Source organism: Pagrus pagrus (assembly GCF_965226575.1).
Source record: "Pagrus pagrus genome assembly, chromosome: 23".
NCBI classification, from domain to species: Eukaryota; Metazoa; Chordata; class Actinopteri; order Spariformes; family Sparidae; genus Pagrus; species Pagrus pagrus.
Genome location: NC_140205.1, coordinates 23,055,481 through 23,079,848, shown reverse-complemented (window position 1 = coordinate 23,079,848; position 24,368 = coordinate 23,055,481). Strand labels below are relative to the sequence as shown.

The 24,368-nt window shown below is 42.2% G+C and overlaps 1 protein-coding gene across 1 annotated transcript in view; it reads right to left on the bottom strand.

Annotated features, from left to right (window-relative positions):
* Window positions 1-4,696: 4,696 nt before the first annotated feature.
* tmtc1 (transmembrane O-mannosyltransferase targeting cadherins 1) overlaps window positions 4,697-24,368 on the bottom strand; it is a 274,776-nt gene continuing 255,104 nt past the window's right edge. Inside the window, exons 15-19 of the mRNA XM_084346518.1 lie at window positions 20,168-20,312; window positions 19,919-20,056; window positions 17,370-17,492; window positions 9,556-9,633; window positions 4,697-7,053 (exon numbers count right to left, since the gene is read on the bottom strand). Coding sequence (XP_084202644.1) covers window positions 6,928-7,053; window positions 9,556-9,633; window positions 17,370-17,492; window positions 19,919-20,056; window positions 20,168-20,312 — 610 coding nt within the window. The 3' untranslated portion in view covers window positions 4,697-6,927. The remainder of the gene's footprint in view (window positions 7,054-9,555; window positions 9,634-17,369; window positions 17,493-19,918; window positions 20,057-20,167; window positions 20,313-24,368) is intronic.

Sequence of the window (24,368 nt, the reverse complement as noted above, 5' to 3'; positions counted from 1 at the left end):
TGTTGCATATGTACTTGCATATATATATTGTTTTTCTGTCCATCTTGTCCACACTTCGCAGCGCTTCTTTTTGTTGCTGCTGGCAACAATGAAGATAATGAAAAGATCAGGAATTTTACTAACACCTCTCTCTCTCGCAAGGCACGAGTGTCAGAAACATTGTACGTTGAGATGTCCAATATGTCAAAGAATATCACCAGTGTAGGGTGCTCCTTTTGCAGCTGTAGGCAGTCACGAGCTTGTCCATGTTGTCCACCCCTCCTTTTGTGGCATTATAATCCATGATGATCTCTGTTTTTTGATGCTCATGGCCACAGATGCATAGAGCTGGCTGTTGACGGGCTGGCCCTGGGGCTGGCTGTTGGCAGGCTAGTCCTGGGGCTGGCTGCTGATGGGCTGTCAAGTTTTGGAACTAGCCGATGCTCAATCTCATTCTCTTCTTCAAAGTTACTGTCAGACTCTGGATTTTCAGAAATGTGATCCTCACATTCCCAAACCTCTTCCTCTACATCATCAAAAGCTTCTCTCTCTTCCAAAATCAATTGCAAGGCCCACTGAGCAGAGAATCTTTTGGTCATCTTGATCAGTTGTGATAAGGAACCACACTGGCAAAGCTATACCTGATGGTTCTGTTTTGCTTGGAATACGTGGAACTACTCTGCAGTGTTGTTTATTTGAAACTGCCTCTCCTGGATTGAGCAGAGAGAACTTGGATCTGTATCAGTATTGTGATGGGACTCCACAGTCCCACCCATCAGGCTCTCATTTCATGTTTCATTGACACCCAAACAAGAGAATGACTGGAGGGCCGTGGCACACAGCCAGCACTGAGGGAGCACGCCAGAAATAAGGTTTGCCTAGGACGGAAGCCTCTCTATAAATTGTTCCTTACAGCCAGGCGAGGTCTACTTATATTTTTGAACCCTATTCCTTGGAAGGCTCCGAAGACAGCAAAATTGCCAGCATGTTTGTTAAAAATGTATTTTGTGTATAAATTGTTTTTTATTTTCAAGAAAGAAAGCAAGGCAATTATTTCTTGTGATCACATTTAGCCTTTTAGGACAATAGTCCTAAAGTTTTATAGATAGAGATACTTTTCCGCTGACTATAACCATCTTCATAATCTTCCCCCAACAGGAAAATACAAAGTCTGGAATCTGCAAAACAGTCTGAAACAGTCTATCTATCTATCTATCTATCTATCTATCTATCTATCTATCTATCTATCTATCTCATGAAACATTAGAGATATCTGTCTATCAATCTAGATAGATCGATAGATAGATAGATGAAACGTCATGAAACGTTAGATATATTTCTCTCTGTATATATATATCTCTCTCTATATATATATATCTCTATATAGATATATATATATATATAGTGATATATAAATTTCTATCTATCTATCTATCTATCTATCTATCTATCTATCTCGTGAAACATTAGAGATATCTGTCTATCGATCTAGATAGATCGATAGATCGATAGATAGATAGATAGATAGATGAAACGTCATGAAAGGTTAGATATATTTCTCGCTGTATATATATATATCTATATAGATATAGTGAGATATATACATATCTATCTATCTATCTATCTATCTATCTATCTATCTGTCTGTCTGTCTGTCTGTCTATCTATCTATCTCTCTATCTATTTATTTCCCCTAGGGAGGTAGGGAGAGCTGAGGTCCAGTAGATGAACCTATCCAACGCCCCCCTTCCCCTTCTTCCACCTCTGTATGTGAGACTTTCTCAGCAGCAGCAGACGCACCTTTACACAACAGAGGGAGTCCAGCCGCCTGCTCCCCTGACGACAACATTATATAATTGACTTGACGTGTAAATGAGCAATACAAAAACTGGATGAAATGAATGCAAACAAATTTAAGGCAGCCGGTACAGGTCGGCACCGGGGGGGATCCGCCGAGATAAGCCCAGAGGCGGCTGCTACAGAGCCGGTTACTGGGGGCGACTGTCCGCTTTATTTTTTTTTGCAGGCGCTCATGCCGCCCCTCCACAAATGCCGCCCTGGGCGGCTGCCCATATGAGGAACCGAAGAAAATCAAACTTTCAGATCACATAGATGGTAAAGGAGATTGAAGGCAGGCAATACGTATTCAGTGGACTAATTAGTGGGTTGACAAACAAAGTCAAATAAGCAACTTGGGTATGGAGCTAGGTCAAGGCTAACATGCTGTTAAGTTTGTTAATTTCCTTCCATCCTGAGAGTAGTCCATACATGATGTGTTCAGAAAAAGGAACGAAAAAAATCAGACCTCTGTGGCAGCTACAGGCCTGTAAAAACTCTGACCAATCCCTCCCTCTCAGTCCGAGTGGAAAGAACCAATCAGATGCCTTCATGTCTTGTCCTGCCCACGCCCCCCTCTGTCCCTCCCTCCTCCCTGCGTGCACTCATCACATGTCACTGTTGCCGGAAATATTCAGCACACTGCATATGGAGTTAGCAGGAGAGAACAATGGCAGAGAAATTGCAGCCAAAAGTAGCACTTCCAGCTTTACTTGTAACGGCTCGCCCCGCTAAACGGGCTCAGAAAAGAAAGCTGGAGGCAGAAAAGGCTGCAACGAAAAAGGCTTTGGATAAAGTCAGAGGGAAAAGCAGAGTCAACATCAGTTCAGCTTTTGAACAGTGGAGACAACTGAGGGAGCTGAAGGGCCTAAGAAGTGATGCAGAGGTTGCTGTCTTTCTGTTGGACAGGTAATCATTTGTTTTGCTTCGGGGGATTTCTTATTTTCATGAAATATGTAACGTTAGCCAGCTTAACTACTTTGGTAACTCGTATTAGCCCAATGCTAACATTAGCTTCTCTGTCGGTGTAAGCCAGTAACATTACAGGTCGTCAGTAGCCTACATACTGCTTATCTAACTTATAGGATCTGTGCTTCCTGCACGGAGCATTGAGGATTTTACTCGATGTGAGGTACATGAGGTAGTTTGGTTGATGTCCAAAATGTGCTGAAATACTCTGCTCTCCTCTGCCCTGCTGACTCCTCCTGTCAGATGAGCGTTCAAGTTTGTGGGGGCGTGGCTTTGGACGGAGCACAGGGGGGAGGGGGGAGGGGGGAATACTAACTATTCCACTCCAGTTATTACCACTACATTACCAACTATAGCTTTAAATTATTAAAGAAAATCAAAAACTTTTTCAAAATAAAAATAAGTTTGGGATAAGGTTAATTTTAATATAAATATAATTTTGATTTAATTCTGATATTCTTTTCACTCACACACACACATACACACACACAAACCATATCCCGACTGTAACACAACACAATATGAAGAAGGACTAACACTCCTCGAAACAATGTTATTATATATGACGTTTCTGACCTACATGTCGCGGCTTCAAATGCATCGAATTCCCACATCCAGTTACGCTCAGGCAGCTGTCCAGGGTGCTGAACCAGGTGACAGACAAAGTAGGCTACTACTCGAAGCGGAGCGGCAGTCTGCGATTGTTTGCACTCTGCGTTCTGATGTTTGCTGGGCAGATCTGTCCCGCTTGCTTTCTCCCCCACTCTGTTGTGGGAGATCTCCCACAAAGCAAAGAAATACACATTTTTTTCTCTCCCCGCTCGGCTCGAGGGCGGCTGAACTCTAGCTTGAGCCCACTTCACCCAGGCGCGAGCCTGCTGCAGCAGCCGCTCCTGCTGACAACAGACCGGGGGAGAAAACACACATTCCTTTGCTCAGAACCTATATCAGGCTGTGTGATTATGCACGAAGATCAGTGTAACGCATTGGAGCAATTTCATACAATTTGGATATTTAGCATGATAAAGTAATTTCAATTCAACATAGCCATTTGCTTAGAGGATTCAGCTTAAGCATAATGAGCGTTATATGTCATTAATATGAAGTAGGCTATTTGCTTGTTTTGCGGTTAATTAGCCTACGCACATGATCCGTTTGAACCCAAAAAGGAAAAAAGGATAAATGTGCAGCCTTTTCCTTTCTGATTGTGTCCGTTCGGAGTGGGGGGGTTTCGAAATGGAGGGGTTTCCCCAATAGCCTTTTCGGAATAGCGGGGTCTTTAGAAAAAATGGAAACCCCGCCATTACGAAGAATGGAAGTCTATCTTCGGAACAGCAGGGTTTTGGAAAGGCAACTGAGAGGGGCATGGGGTTGTGAGTGACAGCATCATAAAGAAGGCTCAGGGTCTTTCCCAATTATGTTGTCTTCATGAAATGTGAGAAATATGACTCAACACTTTCTATTCACTGTATGCACCTGATTAGCAGTGCATCCTCAGGACAAAGCTACATTTAACAAGCAGACCACTCTTGGTGATTATCACTATATAAGAGCAGTAAAATATGCCACATTGTGAACCACTCAGTTGGTGGTGTAAAACATCAGCAGTAGTCAATTTTTTATGTCTCATCTTCTTTCTGTGTTTCTGTCAACACATTTGACAACCAAGCGATTGTATAAAGGTGAAATAATAATTTTGCAAAGATACAAGTGAATGTCTCTGTGGATCAACAACACAGTGGAAGGGTCTTATGGGTGGAAGTGATACGCTGCCTCTGTAACATTCCTGTCAGGAACAAACAAACATTACTGTATGGTTTATACAGTCCCATGGAGTGGTGTTTGTTTAATACACATACACTAGCAGATTAAAAACTCAAAAAGTTTAATAAAACATATATTTTATTTTCTTGGTGCAAGTCAGTCATTGCACTAGTCACTTCATTGTCACCCCATTATCATTCCACAACAAAATTCATTCACAATCAACATCACTGTCATCAAAACCGCAACAAGCAACCAAACAGCAATCTTCAGAGGTTATGGTATGCAAGAAGCCACATGATTCAGCTCCTCACACAGGAGCAGACACACTAGCTTATTATAACTGCAGAGGGCTGGTGACATCAGGCTTCTAGTGTAGCAACTTCTGGAAATGGAGGTCAGATGAACTTATAATAGTCTAAGGAGAAGGAGGCTGTTATGTATGCTATTACATTTCTAATAAGTCATATCATCAAAGATCTCTGTGTTATATTCACTGATTTACTCTGATAGATGGAAATGGTAAAATGGTAAATGAACCATTACATTTCTATAGCGCCTTTCTGCGTTATCAATGTTCAAGTGACAAGTTTGTAAAACGCTTTTCTATCTACTGATACTTTGGTCAGTATAGTCTACTGACCAAAGTATCAGTAGATACGAAAGCATTTCATGTACAGTATAGCATACCGACCAAAGTATCAGTAGATACGAAAGCATTTCATGTACAGTATAGCATACCGACCAAAGTATCAGTAGATACGAAAGCGTCTTACAAAATTTGTCACTTGAACCCATTGAATGACACAGCGATGGCAGAGCCATACAAGGTGCCAACTGCTCATCAGGAGCAATTTGGGGTTCAGTATCTTGCTCAAGGATACTTAGAGATACTTAGGGGATGTGAACCAGAAACCTTCCGATCACTGGAAGACCTGCTCTACCTCCTTCCTGAGCAACAGCTACCCCCATAGAGTAATATTAAAATGGTGTCAAACCATTCTGTCCATTCTTAAACTCAAAGGTCCACTTCTGAGCATTTCTGAGCTTTCAACACAGCTGGCCAGGTGACAGCAGCCAATGCATGGCACAAGCAGGAAGAAAAGGTTTGCAGTACAACAACAAAAGACACCTCAGATTATCACAAGTGTACATTTAAAAAATTCTGCTTTAGTTGTTGTTGGGGGTGTCGCAATATACAGTTTAGATGGTAACTGTGATATTCAAAAAGGAAATATGGACATTGTAGAGTAAGACTTGTGTGTGTGCTCCTCGCCCAGAGCCTCTCCGCCTAGCGCATTTTGCACTTTATTTTTTCTTAATCATTAAGTGGTTAGTTAACGGTTAATGTGTGTCAAATGAAGCAAAATTAACTTAAACTCACCACTACAATAATTCCTTTTCTTTCCTTTCTTGCTTTGTCATAGTAATTGGTGGTAATGCAACTTAATGCCTGTTTGCCACCAGCCATAAAATGAGAAATAGCAGAAGTAGTTAGCTGGCACAGTGTGTGACTACTGAGAGAGAGAGACACTGTACCTGTAGTGTGATAGATATCAGATCATGGGAGTTAAAAAACAAACAAAAAAACACCACATTGTAACATCACTGTACAGTTGAGAGTTGGTGGATGATGATGTTCAGAGGTTCAACAGGTTTTTAATAAACAATGTAGCTGCATCACGTCATTTTCAGCTGTTGTAAGATGATTGAGCAGAGAATCAAGTGGCTGGGTGAATGTCCTTGAATGTGAATGTCTTTGTTGATGACATTCAAGCAATTTCTACCTGCTGAAGAAGACTTTGACATGTGGTTGAAAACTCTGAAAATATAGCTAATGGGCCTTTGAGCTTAAGTTGCTCACTTCCTTCATGATAATAACATTTTCCACACACTTTTCACTGCACTAATGTAAATACATGAATAATTCTCAAAGACAGAGCAGAGGACTGAATTATAATCGGTGATTAAGTGCCATAAAGGAAATGACTTCACATCAACCTAAATAATAAATCAATCAAACACAAATGTTTGCAGTGGATGTGCATGTTGAAGTAAAGCTGATGAAGGCAGGCCAACACAAGGAGCTCCCAGTGATCTTCAACCAGCCATTCCCTTCTGCTGACCCCAGGAAAGGCTTCTGTGGCTCGACCAGTCTCTTTGATTCCAGCACACTGGGTCCACCTCCAAACACGCTGCATCCCTTACCCCCCTCTTCTGCTCTCACACAGGCAGGTCGTCTCAGTAACCAGGTCCGTTAAATCCAGCAGCCTTAAAGCTGGTGTTTGGGCTCCAGAGGGCTGGGCGGTGCCCTGTTCCCCTGATCTGTGCCCTGGATGGTGAATCGTCTGGTGATTCATGGTGGTGATTCATGGTGGTCTACACCCCCCCTGTCAGCCTCCTCTCCAACCGGTCCAGCTTAGCTAGGTTTTCCTTCAGAAGTTTGGAACCAGGGCTGAGAAGCAGTGCGCGCTGGTAATACATCCTGGCTGCTGCATAGTCTCCCTGCACACACAATCACAAAACAATACAAGCATTACAAACAGTAGGTTCAATCCAAAACTGCTTTGGGCTGTGGCTCTGTTGATATTTCATTTAATTTAAACGCAAACTATGTAATATCTATCCATCAAAACAAAAGCAACTGCTGAGTGTTGTTTGGGGGAGCCGCTGTTCTGCTGCTCACAGTCAGCCAGCCCTGGAGGAAAGTGTTAGGTGCAGAGCCAGACCTTCTGCAGGAATAAACAACCGGAGTCATATCAGATTCTGCTCTTATCCAGGGATGTTTACTGATGAGAGGAGAGCTCACAGATTACTTTTTAACTTTTGGGATTAAAAAGTGCATTCATCTTCACTCCCATTCATCACTCGGGCACAAATGTTCAGGGACAAGGTCACGTTTTTAAGTTTTATCCTGTTCACCGACTGCCTTATTCTATCTAGGAAGCTATAGCAACAGACAGATGACCAACTGAAACGCAGCGTTACCTTGAGTAAACTTGTCTAGTAATTTTTAGATACTTTAATACAGAAATCTTCCACATTATATCATTCAATTTTTGCCACAAAAGAACTAAATTCATAACGAATGAAACAAGCCGAAAGCATCTCCTAACATTGTCACTAATGACAAAGAGCTCAATCATTAATGATAGACCTCTTCCAAGAGAGGAGTGAGTATTTGACTGAAGCCACACAAATGTGGGATTCACATAATGCATTAATGGCGCTACTTCCTGTTTCACTTTTACATCTCATAATCAGCTACAATACAGTGGATTTCTACTCTATGGGATAACTCGATATGGAGTTGAGTAAATTACATCATTCCATGATCTGAATCAATATCTCGACTAAGTAACACTACAACATAAGTTAGGTTTAATTTAAACTTGTTGCAGACATGGTTCCCCACCACAGAGTGCAAACAAGTGTGATCCCTAAGAATTGCCAGTAGGATTTGTTTGCAAATGTGTTGCTACTCAGTACGCTAACATTACATCTTGTTTGGACCCCCACCACATGGTTCTAACAATAGAGTGGCCTGTATGTAGACCAAAGCCTAAATGTGGCCTCCTTGCATTAACAAAGCCTGGTAAACAAAGGAAAGTGCACCGACCCTAGTGTCCAGTAGGTGGCACCTGGTTGTCTCAGTCCCCCCAGGTTTGAAAACTCCCATCTCCCATTGTCTGAGAGCACACCTGAGCGCATTGTCAGTTCTGTGCAACGACCGGATACACAGAGAACCTTAAAGACAGCTGCACACCCGTTTCACAGCAGTCCCATTGTAACATGTTGCTGGAAGCATCAGCTTTGTCTGCACAGCTGTTATTTAACGGACCCAAGCATTTGGATTTTTACCTACACCTAGGCTGCAGTCTTTCATCTCGCTGGACGAGCCAAGATTCCCCTGTGTTTACCAAGCACATACTGGATCCAGAGGAGAGCTGTGCAACTCAGTCTCTCTAATCCCCGCAGAAGTGAGGATCTTTCTCCTCAGCAAGAAAGCGGCGCTTTGCCCCGTTTTCTTCGCACACGTCAACACCGTCAGAGCCCGCCCGACGATCGTTAACAACCCCACCATAACATCAGACACGTGTGTTGTGGTAGCACCTACACCAGATTTGGAACATCAGATTCAAGGGTGGTGCCCCGTTTTATAGATTTCATTAATAATTTGGATTATTAATTTCTAATAATTACTATTAGTAACCCTATACTGATTGTCATAGCAACCATGTATGTACTAATGCAGTAACATAGGACCTGCCAGGAAGACCTGCGAGTCATGTAAGCAGAGTAGCCAATTGAATCGATCACCCATGGCTGTAAGCCACAGAGAAATAACCATAGATGTGTTGTAATTCCCGTTGTAGTTCTAGTATAAAAACATACTTTCAAGAGATGATTGTTCCAGCAGTAGACTGTAAGCAGACAGATTTGTTATTCTAGACTACAGGTTGACTTCAAAGAAATATCTTTAAAAGTACATCTATACCATAAAAATTAAAACACACACTGTGTTTTGTTCCAGTGCTGTTTCCAAATTCTTTCTTTGGTAGTTGATGTGATCAGGTGACATCTAGAATTTTGGAAGCTGTTAATCTTTTTCCTTAATTATAGTTTTCAGAGGCTGCAGCATTATTCTGCAGCGTTCCGCTGACTCACCTGTGTGGGACAGAGATTATATAGAAACCTCATCTTCGTTTGAAATGCTCTGTGTGCTCAGCTTAACTTGTTCTGATAATAAGATAATGGATGCTGTTTGACACAGTTACTAGCCCCTTGACAAGTGTTTTGTGATGATGTTAAACCAGCTGATCAATTTTCTTTTCACTGATTGGTTTACAAGCTTGGCCAGAATCTCTAAAAGTTTTTAGAGGAAAAATCCTTTGTATGTTGGTTGTTAATCCTTTGAAGCTACAGTAAAAACTAAATGTGGCTTGTCTGGAGATGAATGTGCAAAATGTTTCAGAATACCTTATTCCCTACAGTGCTGTTTGCTACCTTAATGTGCTGAATCCCTCCCATGTTCATCCAGGCCTGGGACTGGTCAGGTTTGAGCTCTACAGCCAGCTTGTAGCTCTAGCAGGAGAAGACAAAAACAGACTGGGGTCAGTGTCACATCTTATCATACAGTCACACCCTTCCTGTCATGGAAGAGGATTCACACTGGGGCTGAGCCCAACTGAGAAGCTACGGTGTGAGCAGATCCAAGAACCATTGAAAATTCAGTCATAATGTTGTTAGTGTGTCCTGACTGGACTGGACAACCTTTATCAGCATGAAAGGAAATGTGTGTACATTTGGTGCTAGTGAGGAAAAATACGAATCAAACAAGCTTGTGAGGTGAAAGCAAAGATTGTTGTCTAACTGTTCACTGGAGAGGTGAAATTAGACCACATGTGGTCACTGCAGAAAGATCTGAAGCCAGACACATGACACTGTTGTGCCACCTGCACTCAGTCTCAGCGCATGATGCTTGAGCTTAATTGAATGTGAAGCCCTTAGCTGAGCAGCAAGAAATCACTGCACAGTGGACTTGACTTCAGGCACTGATTGGCTCAGTGGTTCAGTAAAAATTGGGACAATGATGAGTCAAAGAGGTGCTTCTTAACTCCAGGACACTTGTTGCTGTGATGCCTCTTTATGTACTTTCATTCCTGTCAACCATCCATTATAATTGAATACATTGTGATCTCGTTGATCTGCTCTGTACATGCGACATCTATTGCACGTCTGTCTGTCCTGGGAGAGGGATCCCTCCTCTGTGGCTCTCCCTGAGGTTTCTTCCGCATTTTTTTTCCCTGTTAAAAGGGCTTTTTTTGGGGGGCAAGTTTTTCCTCACTCGAATCGAGGGTCGAAGGACAGAGGGTGTCGTCTCTGTACAGATTGTAAAGCCCTCTGAGGCAAACTGTGATTTGTGAATTTGGGCTATACAAATAAAATTTGATTTGATTTGATTTGATTTGATTTGAAGAAAGTGTCCCTCTTTAGGCTAAATATAAAATATCACCTCTGTCAAGGCCAATAGATATGATGTGGTCAGCTTCAGACTCTTACAGACAGAAAGGCGGTCTCCTCTTAGAGTGTATTGCATTTGACCTGAGGATCACACAGCATGACTTATATAACACAAATATTAGTGAGTATATGCAGTGGTCAGTGGTGCGATCTGGCCCCTGCAGTCCACATGTCCAAGTGTCTTTGGGAGCTATTGAACCCTAACTTGCTCCCGGTGGCTCTTTCATCAGTGTTTGAGTGTGTGGCCCCTCGCATGGTAGTCTCTGCTGCCAGTGTACGAATGTGTGTGTGAATGGGTGAAAAAACCCCATATGGTAACATTCCATTGACCATACTGTATGTATAGATAAGTAAGGAGACACTTTATTTCAATATTTGTCTTTGTACTGTACTCTAGTACTGCACAGCGATTAGTAAATGGAAAATGTACTATTGTAATCAATCATTTCACAACATCACTGACAGGCATAGCACTGCATAACTTTAACTAACAAATCTGTCATAAAACCCAAAGCTGTGCATTAGGGATGCACCATATTCGATTTGTCAACAGTCTGAGTAGTGTGAACATACAGTATTGAAAGTGGCATGTTATCAGCCTTTTATATTGGCAGGAATTTTCAATCCAGGCAAATATCGATATTTAAAGCTGTAATTGGCCGTCACTGATGATATCACTGTGCATCTTTATTTAGTTCCTCTCCAGTAACCCCTTGTCACTTTAAGGACAGATTGAACAAATTTACTCTACATTGTGGGACATCTTCTCTGTCTACTGGAGTGATCCTCAGTTCCCCAGAAGAGATTTCAGGCTGCTCTAAGGCCGATAGCTTGCACTGTGTCTACACAGGCTGTGTAGTAAAAGCAGCATGTTAGCAGCAGTAGCTTCAGTCCCTTGTCTGTGTCTACACTGGAGGCATTCATGCACTGTATTGAGTGCAGGCCACAGAAGAAAATAGACATAACACATGAAAATACACTGAGTGAGTAAAACCCTGCAGCGTGAGTTCACATTTGGACACTGGTGGGTGGAGATTTTGAGCTTCCTGTGTCAACAGTGATGTATAGACACAAAACATTGTTCCAGCTATGAGCACACCTAGCAGCAGTGTGCATCATTACACTTTATATCTGACCATTGCTTTCAGTGTTCTCTGGAAAGGATTCAAAGACAAAATACACACACCACTGAATGTATTCACTGATAGCAGCAGTTGGTGATCACTGCTTCTATCCCATGCAAAGAACTCATTTGAGTGGTCCAGTCTGACCCCTTTTATAATATTTTCCTCTTCAGTGTTAGGGGGGCTTTCCACTGCGAGTGTATCTTGGTTATTACAGTAGAACGGTTAATCCTGATCTGTATGGAACTAATCATTAGATTTCAACAAAAAGTCATGACCCAGCAGCACCCAGCCACAGTAGCGTTCATGAATTCACTCTTAAATAAAAAGATATTTAAAATCTAACTGATGACGTTTACAAACCTTGTGAAAACTTGTTCTTCATCACACCGCTAACTCAATTTTAAAGGCCAAAATATGATGAATAAACAGCAGTGGACACTATTCTGCAGTATTTAAAACAAAATGTATGTGTATTATCTGCAGGGATTAAGGCAGGGCTTTGCCTGTTTGAATCAGCAGCTCAGACTTTCTGCTCTGACACACGAGACAGACATAAAACTCCATTAATAAACCCGTTTCAAACCGTACTTCAAACAGTTTGTTTGCTGCTCTCCTTGTGCTTGTTTTGCTCCTTCAGAGACTGTGTAAATGCCAGAGAAATAACAGCATCACAGCATTATCTGTATCAACTAATAAAGCCATTTCCCTGCACAAACACTGCTCTCTTTAAGGCTGCAGTGACCTGAGATGACATCCTCCACTCTTCCTATCTTGTTTCCTCTCAGTGTTTCCCTCATAGTGCTCAGAGTAATCTCTCTCTGCTGTGTTTGCTTTCTCTTCTCTCAGGAAGTCAGTTAGTGCTTTCTGTGCAGAAAAAGTGCCTTCCAGAAACTTCCATCACAGATTAAATCTGAGCCATGGATCTGCAGACAAGTTAGTCACAGTGTGCCAGTAGATCTTTTTCAATGGTATATGTGGTTAGACCTGTGTCAGCAGGTTTCTTATCACCTTCTTCAATCGGGTTATACTGCAGCTGAAAACACCAACCCTACCCAGAATTTACATCTGGCTAGGGGATGGATTATTTTCAAAAGTAACTTAATAAGAAAAATCTGTCTCTCTCTCACTTTCTCTCTCTGACTCCTCCAATCATTTCAGCAAGAACAGAGGGAAGCGAGAACAGAGAGAGAGAGTAACCATTGAAGTAGCTTGGTGAGCTGAATGGATGAAATAAAGCAGACAATGCAAAGAGGAGCTCCAGTTCTTCAGGGAAGGCTATAGCAATTTGAAAACACCTTGACCACAATGCAACGGGTCGTATACAACAGATAAAAGCTAACTGGTTACGTACACTGTACAGATGGGTTGCTGGTCTTGTTTGTTTTATTTTCTTAATGTTTTTTGATAATGTATTACAGTATTTATGTCTTTGTTTCAATTGTATGTGCTGTATTGTATTGTATGGCTAATGTTCTATATTTACAGAAAGTGGTAGCTCACACACTCACAAGTTCTCCAGTCTTTATATGTGCCATATTGTTGGTATTTTTCCATCAACAGATTAGTTCTTTTTTTATTTGTGAAAAAGCTCTTTCAATACAAGCATACAACTTTTTCTTTTGAAGAAGAACTGTCATGGTTATGGACTCCATATGATCGTTTCTGTGTTTGGCTGTGTGTCTGAGTCTCCTGCAGAGGCTGGGTGTGGCGACCTTGATTGGCAGGAGTTTCTGCAGCTCATCTCCTCATCACCCTGGCTGCCAGATCATTAATCTCACCACGTAGTGGTATTGATGGCAACCCTCTTTGAGCTACCTCTAGCAAACTTATTTGGGATTTACCTTGTTCTTTCTGAGGGTAGTAACTTGTACCTTTCCACGTTGCTCCTAGAGTCTCCTTCCATGAGCTCCAGCACCTCCACCACCCAGCCTCTCTCGACTCAGCCACCAGCCAAGCCACCTCACGGATCCCCCTACTCACCACACAGTCACCCAAGCCACCACCAGAGCCACCTGCCGAGCCAACTCATGGATCCCCCTCCTTGCCACACACTTAAAGGATAAGTACTGTTTTTTACAACCTGGACCTTATTTCTGGCAAAACATATGGTCATTTACTCACCCAGATAACTTTGGTGTCATTCGGCGTCGTTCGGACGAAATTAGATCCAGTGTAGCGGCGATATATCCATATAATGGGAGAGACGGGGCAGCGACACACAGCCTCTATAACGCATTATCTGCCACGAAACTAGTTCATTTCATCAATATTTTGTTATGAAATGCTAGCGCTACTCTGTAGGTTGACCTACTACCTCTGACCTGGAAGATGTCGTCTCTGAGCTGCGCGCGCACCCGCGACAGCGCGGCTTGTTTACCTGTAGCTGCTACTGCTAGTTTGACCCCGGATGTTGATAACGGACGAGCCCGGACTCAGAGGCTAATAGCGCTAGCATTTCATAACAAAATATTGATGAAATTAACTAGTTTCGTGGCAGATAATGCGTTATATAGAGGCTGTGTGTCGCTGCCCCGTCTCTCCCATTATATGGATATATCGCCGCTACACTGGATCTAATTTCGTCCGAACGACGCCAAATGACACCAAAGTTATCTGGGTGAGTAAATGACCATATGTTTTGCCAGAAATAAGGTCCAGGTTGTAAAAAACGGTACTTATCCTTTAACCGAGCCACTACCAGAGCCACCTGCTAAGCCACCTCACGGATCCCCCTCCTCACCAGATGCTGACCCAAGCGTCACCCAACCTACACCTGGATCCCCCAGCTAAATCTGCAGCCCAGCCACACGCCAGCCTATTACTGTTACTTCTACTTGTTGTGTTCCTACAACAAAAATTCTTTAAACCTTTCCCCTGCTTTGGTCTTCGCTTTTGGGTTCAATGATCACCTGAACCATAACAATAACAATAGTATAGTCTTGGGCTAAGGTCTCAGATTCAGCAGCACTTCATTCAACATGAAGTGTAATGCTCCTCACTGTGCTCTGTGGTGTGTAGCTGTTTGTAACAGTGTAATGTTTTGCACACCAACACTTTGTTTGGTTTCCATCATGGATGTATTGGATACATAACCTAACCAGACAGGAGCAAACATGTCTCAAGGGATGATGTGATGATGTCCAACACCTCAGACACAAGATGTGTCTCCTTAAGGTTCGTAGCAGTGAAATTTCCAGGGAACGTAACAATTTCTATGGTGTCACAATGGCAAAAAATTCCTTGGCAAATTCCCAGAATGCATTGTAAAAAGGAGTGCGTACATCATGAAACTCTTCTCTAACCTTCCAGCAGTACCTACTCAGAGTCTCACAACAGCTGCCAATAACATGAATATACATAATTTAAAAGTATACTCTTGACGACAAGTGAAACTTTCATATATTCTAGATTCAGTACAAATGAAGTGATATATTTCCACAAACCTTGATAGCAGAGATGCTGGAAAGGATCCACCATGGTCATCAGGGCCTAAATAAGTGCAGGCAGAGGATGCCATCTGGTGGCCAAAGATAAGCAGCACAGTAAAGGAGAAAGTGTCATCATGCCCTTACTGCACTCACCACACATCACTATGTCGTTGCTGTAGCTCCCATGGCAGAAATTGGCTGCAGACTCGTGCAAGTTTAAAGGACAGAACTTCTTAGTAGTTACAGACTACTACTCAAGGTGGCTAGAAATACTAAACCTCAACAGGACCATAAGTCAAGCTGTAATAAGCAAGCTGTTTAGTCTATTTGCACGGTTCAGGATTCCTGAAGAACTAATAACTGATAACGGCCCACCATTCACCTCCCAACAGTTTCAAGACTTCATGTCCAAGTACGACAACCGCCACACAACGTAGTGTGTGGCATACTACTCCCAAGCTAATGGAATGGCGGAGATAGCCATCAGGATAGCCAAAAGTATCCTGAGGCAGCCCAACCCCCAGCTTGCCATCCTGGGCAACAGAGGCACAGACATTGAACAAACCAAGGACAGTCCAGCTAGACTCCTCATGGAAAAGGGACTACAGACCACAATCCCAAAACTCAACCATCAGCTGAGGCCAGCCTGGCCCCATCTGTCTATAGTAAGACAGGCCAAGTAGGCCAACGAAAGATCCTTCAACAGGGGACATTCAGCAAAGCTTCTTCCTCTCCTCGGTGTCGGTGACAGGGTCCGTCTTAAGACCAATGTAGAGAAGGCGTGGACCGGGACTGGGATCATCAAGGCTACAAGCCCTACTCCACACTCAGTCATTGTCTAACCACCACACGGGGACATAACCAGACAAAATCACAGACATTTCCAGATGGTCAACAAGGAACATGTGGAGACAGACCGGACTCTGCCAGACGGCAGTGTTGTCACCCAAAGGCTTCAAAGCCCTGCACCTTTTGACACAAAGACTGCTAGTGTGACATCATCACCCAAAGTTTTGAGGACACGCTCAGGACGTGTTGTGAAACCTGCTGTCAAGTTAACTTACGAGTTAGAGGGAACGCAGAACTACATGGGGCAGAATAATCCCCTTCCCGTTTAATCAGGGAGTGGTATTCTACCCACTACCCTACTGGGACTACCCCACTACAAATGTTTTTTTGCTTGTTGTAAAATATGTTTATGTTTTGTTGTTGTTGGCACAATATGAAAAAAGAGTGACCGATAAGGGACACTTGATGGTCAAAAAGAAAAAAGAAAAGAAAAAGGTACTATGGTGAAAGTAGACCACAAATGTTACTCCAGAACATGTTTAATAGGTAATATTAATGGTCAGAATTAATGACACTGCTTTGTGTTACCCCAACTTTTAGAGGGGGGACCTGTAACTGCTTTGAAATGGCTCCAAGTGACATTCCTGACCTGTTCAAATCAATAATGTGCTTTTTCAGATCAATGCTGAGCTCCTTAGACTTTCCCATTGTAGTGTTTGTGGCCGAGTCTGATGGGTGTATCAAACAAGCCCTATTGAAATAGGCCCAGAAAATCGCAAGCTGTTATCAATCATGCTACTTTGATTCACACAACTTCACAAAATCACCAAAATTGAACGGTGAAGTTACTGTATGTATATTTTTAAGCCAGCAGATTTGGTCACATTTTCAGAAGACCGATAATAAATTCATTTTTGAACCAAATTTTATGGATGTTTTTTGTGACAAAGTAGTATATGTTCCACTCATTCCATCACAGAGAAATGAGAGCTGTAGAAATCATTGGAACTGAAGATATGATGATGATATACATGTTCTTTACAAGTGGATGGAAACTTTTGACTGTACATATCTAGATGTATTTTTACTAGCCTTGAATTATCATGTGTCGCCACATATTAATTGTATACTTTATAACTGTCACTTTCAATCTACATGTTGGTTTTTAATTAGTATTCTACCTAAATGTATGAACCGTGCTGGCTCACTTTGAACTGCATATTATTTTTTTTTCATATTAATGTATGCTCTGCTTTTTTATATTAACTAGTGCAGTGACCATTCAAAACATGCTGTTGGGCACGGATTATCTAGTAATGTGAAGGATTTACAGATTCAGTCCCGAGCCCCCTGAACTGCTTGCAAACTCATCAGGTCTGCCCCAATTAGATCAAACATGTTTCGTATTGGATGGATGGAGAAAGAGATAAAGAGGAGGAAGAATGAGCAGTACCTCGAAGGCTCGGTCCAGCTGGTTCATCTCTCGGAGTTGGTTTCCTTTGGAGAAATACAGCTCTGCTCTCACTGTCAGATCACTGGGATTCTGCTGCAGGGCCCTGTCCAGAGCATCCAGAGCCTTGCACAGACACACACAGTCAATACACACTAAATGAACATCCACACAATAACATTCCTGCTCTCAGAGTCGGGCGTCTTGCTTTTTGAGTGTTCTTTCTGGCATGCCTGTCAAAGTCACTGCTGGTTTAGAGCAGAAATCACAGCAGGATCTGCGAAAAGCCCCCTTCACTTCCTGATACTCTGAACCCTGAGGCCATCTGAAGAGAGAGGGGTGGAGGGAGGAGAAGAAGGTGACAGAGATGGGGAAGTCTGAACTGATCTAAAGCACAGATAAAGAAAGAGGAGCAGAGTAGAGATTGTCTCTGACAACAACACTGCCAGCGAGAGAGACAGGCAGGCAGCCAGAAAGAAGAGAGAGAGAATTCAAGAATTAAGAGGTTATTTGTGAACATGTGTGTGAATTCAGTAGAGACTCCATGTTGTTGGGAGTTGCTGAGAGCTGGAGTTAAGACATGGTTAGCTTCGCGTAAAGACTGGAAGCAGGGGGAAACAGTCTGGCTCTGTCTAAAGTAAAAAAATATACCTACCAATATCTCTAAAGCTCACAGATTAACATGGCGTATTATGTTCATTCAATCTACACACCAACAGAAAAGTAAAACTAGCAATATGTGGTTTCAGAGGGAGTACTGTGGCAGAACAGTTTCTTTCATCCAGCATTCGAGCTCTGTTCTCCTGGTCAACTTTTTTTTCTCAGTAAACTTTGAGAACAACATCTTGCTGCTAGTATTACTGATAATGCTCATAAATCATTGACTGACAGTGAAACTCATTGCCATAGTCAGAGGTCATGGTCAAGATAATTTACTGTGTTTACAAGTTAGTAAGTAAGTAAGTAATTATAGGCACTTGTACTTTACTCGAGCATTTGAGTTTTATGCTACTTTACACTTCTACTGTGCTACATTTCATAGAGAAATTCCGTACTTTTTACTCCTCAGCATCCATTAGAGAACTATAATTACTTTGCAGATTACAGATAACATAAAAAGACACACCCAGTGAGCATTTTCTACTGAAAATGACAATGGTCACCGGTGAAAATATGTTTGAAACTTGTGTCTTCATGCAGACCTCATTTAACCTGCCAGTGCAATATGACTTTGGACAAATATCCTTACACTAATCAATATTGCCTCTCTTTCAGCCTACAAAAAGACAAATGATCAAAATAGGTATACAACTTTGTGTTTTGTGACACGTTGACTTTGTAACCCCATTTCAACTGGTTGAAGAAAAGCTGTCTTTGACGTAAAGACCGTCGGTAGCTCACTCAACCAGAAATCAATATTGAAATCCCAGTTGGTGCCCACTGGTATGATCTGTTTGTAAAATATGATGCATTATTTAAGATGACACTACCGATAACAATGATTTAACTGACAAGAGACAACCTTTTTGCTTCTACTTATTATTCTTAAGTAAATACTAATGTCACAGGGCAATGGCTGTAGAATAATGACACCATCTGCTTCTAGATTGGTTCTCTATAAACCATGATATTTGGTCTGACGCCGCCAAAATCAGAAACAGGCATCGTTTTCCCGGTCTCCATCCACAGGTTATGGGTGGAATAACTGGAATAACTTGAAACTCTACACTGCAAAAAAAAAATAGAACCTCGCTGATTGAGGAGGTAAAAAAGGAGAAGAGGGAGAGTGATAGAAAGGGGAAAGGGAAAATGAGGCATTTTTTGTTACAGTGGCACCAACAGTATTACCACAGGGAAACACTAGGAGAGGGAACTCTAGGAGTTGAAAATGTAAAAAATAAAATTTTATAGTAACACTGAGAGGGCCCCTCTGCATAATCACAATGCTTGAGTACTTGATTACTTAAGTCCATTTTGCTGATTAGACTGTACTTGTATTTAAGACACAGGACTATTTTATTTTTAAAATATATATTTATTTTTATTTTTAACTCAAGTAAATGATCTAAACACTTCTTCCAACCACAGGTCATAGTAATGACTGGAGACTGGAGTGAATGCACATGCAGAAACTGGTGAGGGGTGCACAAACACATGTTTATACACTTGTACTGTATAAATGTTACTGGCAAATCAAACTAAGATGCTGCATTTTTTTTCCAGCTGTAAGCTGCTATGAAAGCATGATGGGACAACAGTGACAATAAGATCCTATTAATGGGCACATAGGCACAGTGAAAGACAGTTGAGCAGAAGTGCTGATGGTGGTGACAGAACAGAGTGGGAGGATGAGTGGCAGCTGCTTGGCAGCAAATGACTGCTGGTGTGATGTACAGTGGAGGTGATTAGTTTCCACGGTAACTGTTGGAGCAGAAACCATTTCCTGCTGAGTTTGTCATCCCTGAGTGTGATCGTCTGAGCATGCTGTGTTTCTCTTCCCTCTGAGCAACACACACACCAAGGCCATGAGACACACACACATGCACACACACCTCTGTGTAGTTGCCACGCTTGCTGTAGATGGCAGACAGGAGGCGGTAACATTCGATACAGCTGCCTTCTCTGTATATGATGTCCAGGGTCATCTTCTCTGCCTCTTTGGTACGACCAGCCATGGCTAAAACCTGAGCCTGAGGCAGAAATACAGTGAGTGTGCGAGTGTGTGAAACAAGAGAAACTATTTTTGCTGAACAAACAGATGCCACAGCATTCCATGATGCAATGTGTGTGTGTGTGCTCACCAGAGCCAGCCATATGTCGGTGCTGTCTGGCTGCAGGGCAGCAGCCTCTCTGTACACCTGCAGGGCCTCCTCGTAGCGACCTGTGTTGTAGTAAAGAGCTCCGAGAGGAGTCAGGATGTCCACCTTCCTCGTCACCTGCAGCGCCCTGCAGCCAAAGGTCAAAGGTCACAAACATGGATTTCCATGATTGAGGTTCTCTTCAAATTAAGTGTTTAGCTGCTATGTACAATGATATAACACCAAAATGTGTATTATATAGTACACTTCTTGAAACAAAGAGCTGAAAACAGCTCTCCTTTTCTGTAAATAATCCAGTGGACTGGAATCAAAATGAAGAACAGAAGGTCATCAGATACAGCGGTGTGGCTGATCGATGTATATATATATACAGCTCTGGAAAAAATTAAGAGACCACTGCAAATTTTTCTGAAATCAGCATCTCTACATGTATGACAGCCATTCCATTCCAGTGTCTGTTGAATTCCAACACAAGTACACCCCATTCTACTTAATGAGGTACTGATTAGGTGATCACCTGTACCCAAACCTTATTTAACTAGGAAAAGTATAAAAACCACTGCTGTGGTCATCACTATCCTCTTGCAATAGAACCAGTTGGACGGCAAAAACAGTGCTAGTAGTACCTCAAAAGTAATTGGAATCAAAAAATAACAATTGACCATGACAAAAGTTTTGAGTGAAAGAAAGAAGGGTTCAATTCTGGCTTTACTGGCAGAAGGATACAATGAGCGTCAGGTTGCTTCCATCCTTAAAACTTCTAAGACGGCGGTTCATAAAAACAAGGTCAAGCAGCAGACATTGGGGACAACAAAGCTACAGACCAGCAGAGGGCCAAAACGACTCTCCACTGACCGGGATGACCGTCAACTCATTCAAATGTCACTCAGCAACCGTAGGATGACATCAAGTGACCTACAAAAGGCAGCTGGGGTGAAGTGCACGGCGAGAACGGTTCGAAACAGGCTCCAAGGGGCAGTGCTCAAGTCGTGTAAAGCTAGAAATAAGCCCTTCATAAATGAGAAGCAAAGAAGAGCCAGGCTGAGGTTTGCAAAAGACCATAAGGATTGGACCATAGAGGACTGGAGTGAGGAAATCTTCTCTGATGAGTCCAATTTTCAACTTTGCCCAACACCTGGTCATCTAATGGTTAGACAGAGACCTGGAGAGGCCTGCAAGCCACAGTGTCTCACACCCACTGTGAAGTTTGGTGGAGGATGGGTGATGATCTGGGGGTGCTTCAGCTTCAGCAAGGCTGGAATCGGGCAGATTCATGTTTGTGAAGGACGCATGAATCAAGCCATGTACAAGGTTATCCTGGAAGAAAACTTGCTTCCTTCTGCTCTGACAATGTTCCCCAACTCTGAGGGTTGTTTTTTCCGGTAGGACAATGCCACACAGCTAAGTCAATCAAGGTGTGGATGAAGGACCATCAGATCAAGACCCTGTCATGGCCAGCCCAATCTCCAGACCTGAACCCCATTGAAAAGCTCTGGGATGTGATCAAGAGGAAGATAGGTGGTCACAAGCCATCAAACAAAGCAGAGCTGCTTGAATTTTTGTGCCAGGAGTGGCATAAAGTCACCCAACAGCAATGTGAACGACTGGTGGAGAGCATGCCAAGACGCACGAAAGCTGTGATTGACAATCAGGGTTATTCCACCAAATATTGATTTCTGAACTCTCCTAAGTTAAAACATTAGTATTGTCTTGTTTATAAATGAATATGAACTTGTTTTGTTTGTTTCATTTGGGGTCTGAAAACACTGCATCTTTTTTATTATTTTGACCATTTGTCATTTTCTGCAAATAGTGTGTCAAATTGTGTCGGCGAGACACACAGGTGGTCACCGTCATTCTGAGTTGTTGTGAGTTTTTGTTGATTTTGATTGTCAGTTAAAGTTGTGCTGTGAAATATATAATGCTGCAAATAACGAAAAAAGTGCCATATTTCTCAATATTACCCCATTGTCTAAAACCAGCATCAGACAACCCAGGCTGGAAATCAGAATTGTTCACAATAGAGGTGAAGACAGATGTCAGTTTTGACCTTCCCTTGAGTGGACACACCGACCGCCAGGCCTTAAGTGTATTAAGTGTAATCAGGTTGTCACAGCTTGACCTAAGAGTTTTACATTTCTTAAAAAACAGTAAGTCCCTCAGTGGATACTTCGAAATGTAAGTTTTAACACCCAGCCAGATAGAGTTTGGATTATTTACGACCCAGTCATAAATATACCTCATATGGAGTACACAACTGGTATTTTCTAATATTTTGTAGAAGTAGACACCCCCATAGAACCTAGTAGCTGCAAAGTAGTCATCTTGAGCCTTGGTCTACATTAACTCCATATAAGGAACTTAGCCAGCCATTTAGGTCTTTACAATAATCTAGATACTATATTCATCTTAACCAGGGATAAGTCCAAGCCAAGAGACAGGCAAAGAATTACATTGTTCTAAATCCTGCCTCACCTTCTTGAACAGGGGAACAAAGTTTGCTTTCTACATTTGCTTAAATTTAGGTGTTATAAATATACCGAGACCGATACAAAACCTGCTAGAGACCACTTAAAGGGAAAAAAATGGAAAAGCAGCAGGTATTGAATTAAGGCTCCTAAGTGGCATGGCTTCAGACTTGGTCAAATGGTAAATGGTCTGCATTTACCACTTGCACTTTTCCAGCCCTCTCGGACAGCTCAAAGCGCTTTACAACACATGACACATTCACACACACATTCATACACTGATGCCGGAGCAAGGCGCCTGCAGCTCATCAGGAGCTTTGGGGTTCAGTATCTTGCTATATACTTCGACATGTAACTAGGGGGAGCCGGGATTTGAACCAGTGACCTTCCGATTACTAGACGACCCGCTCTACCTCCTGAGCTACAGCCGCCCTATGTGTATGTATGTATGCACACGTCACATATACATTATGTATTTGTGTGTGTGTGTGTGTGTGTGTGTAAAAAATGTGGATTTTCTATTATTTATATATCTGTATTTAGTTTGTACTTACGGATAGACTGTGTATGAGAATATATATATATATATACATGTAGATATATATATACATGTATACACACACAGTATATCTGCATGCATGCATGTGCGTGGGGGGTGCAGTGGTGAGAAACTTTCACGGTATAATGCCGATCTCACATGGCACTTCATTTGCAGTGTCGCTTTATAGGAGATTGTACAATATCCTGGGCTGACAGACTGCACCGACTGCACTGTCACAGTGAGATGAGGTGGAAGAGGTGGACAACTACAAGTACCTGGGAGTGGTGATCGACAACAGACTGGACTGGAAAACTAATACCGAGGCTGTGTACAAGAAGGAGATGAGCAGACTCTATTTCCTGAGGAAGCTGAGAGCCTTCAACGTGTGCAGCAAGATGTTGGAGATCTTCTACCAGTCTGTTGTTGCCGGAGCAATTTTCTTTGCTGCTGTGTGTTGGGGCAGCAGCATCAGAGCCAGCGACACTAACAGACTTGATAAAATCATCAAGAAGGCTGGCTCCGTACTTGGTCTCAGGCTGGACTCTTTTGAGACCGTGGTGGAGAGGAGAACGCTGAAGAAACTTTTATCCATCATGGACAATGATCAGCACCCTCTCCATCACACAGTAGACAGACAGCGGAGTACCCTCTCTCAGAGGCTGCTTCAGCTCCGCTGTCGAAGGGACAGATACAGGAAATCTTTCCTGCCACATGCCATCACACTGTATAATAACAGCTAAAACTCTGGTCAAAACATAGTCTCTATGCACTTTATATGTTTTTACACTGTTCTGCTCCTCATCTGTTCACTGCACCTTATATTTTATTTTGCACTACAATTAATACTGCTTATGTATACATCAACACTGCTCATTTATAAATTTTTATACATATTTTTTATATATACATTTTTTATATTACATTTTATATTGCTATGTTAATATGTCTAGGTTGTTCTTTTTATTTCACTGTGTTGTCATTCGTCTCTGTGTGTAATGCTGCTGCTACACCTTAATTTCCCAGCTTGGGATCAATAAAGTATATCTATTCTATTCTATTCTATTCTATTCTATTCTATAGATAACCCTTGGTTGTGCAGGAGGTCTAACTATCCGTGGTGAACCCAGGGCTCTTTGTTTTAGCTAATTTGTCTTCTATGGCTTTGTGTCTCTTT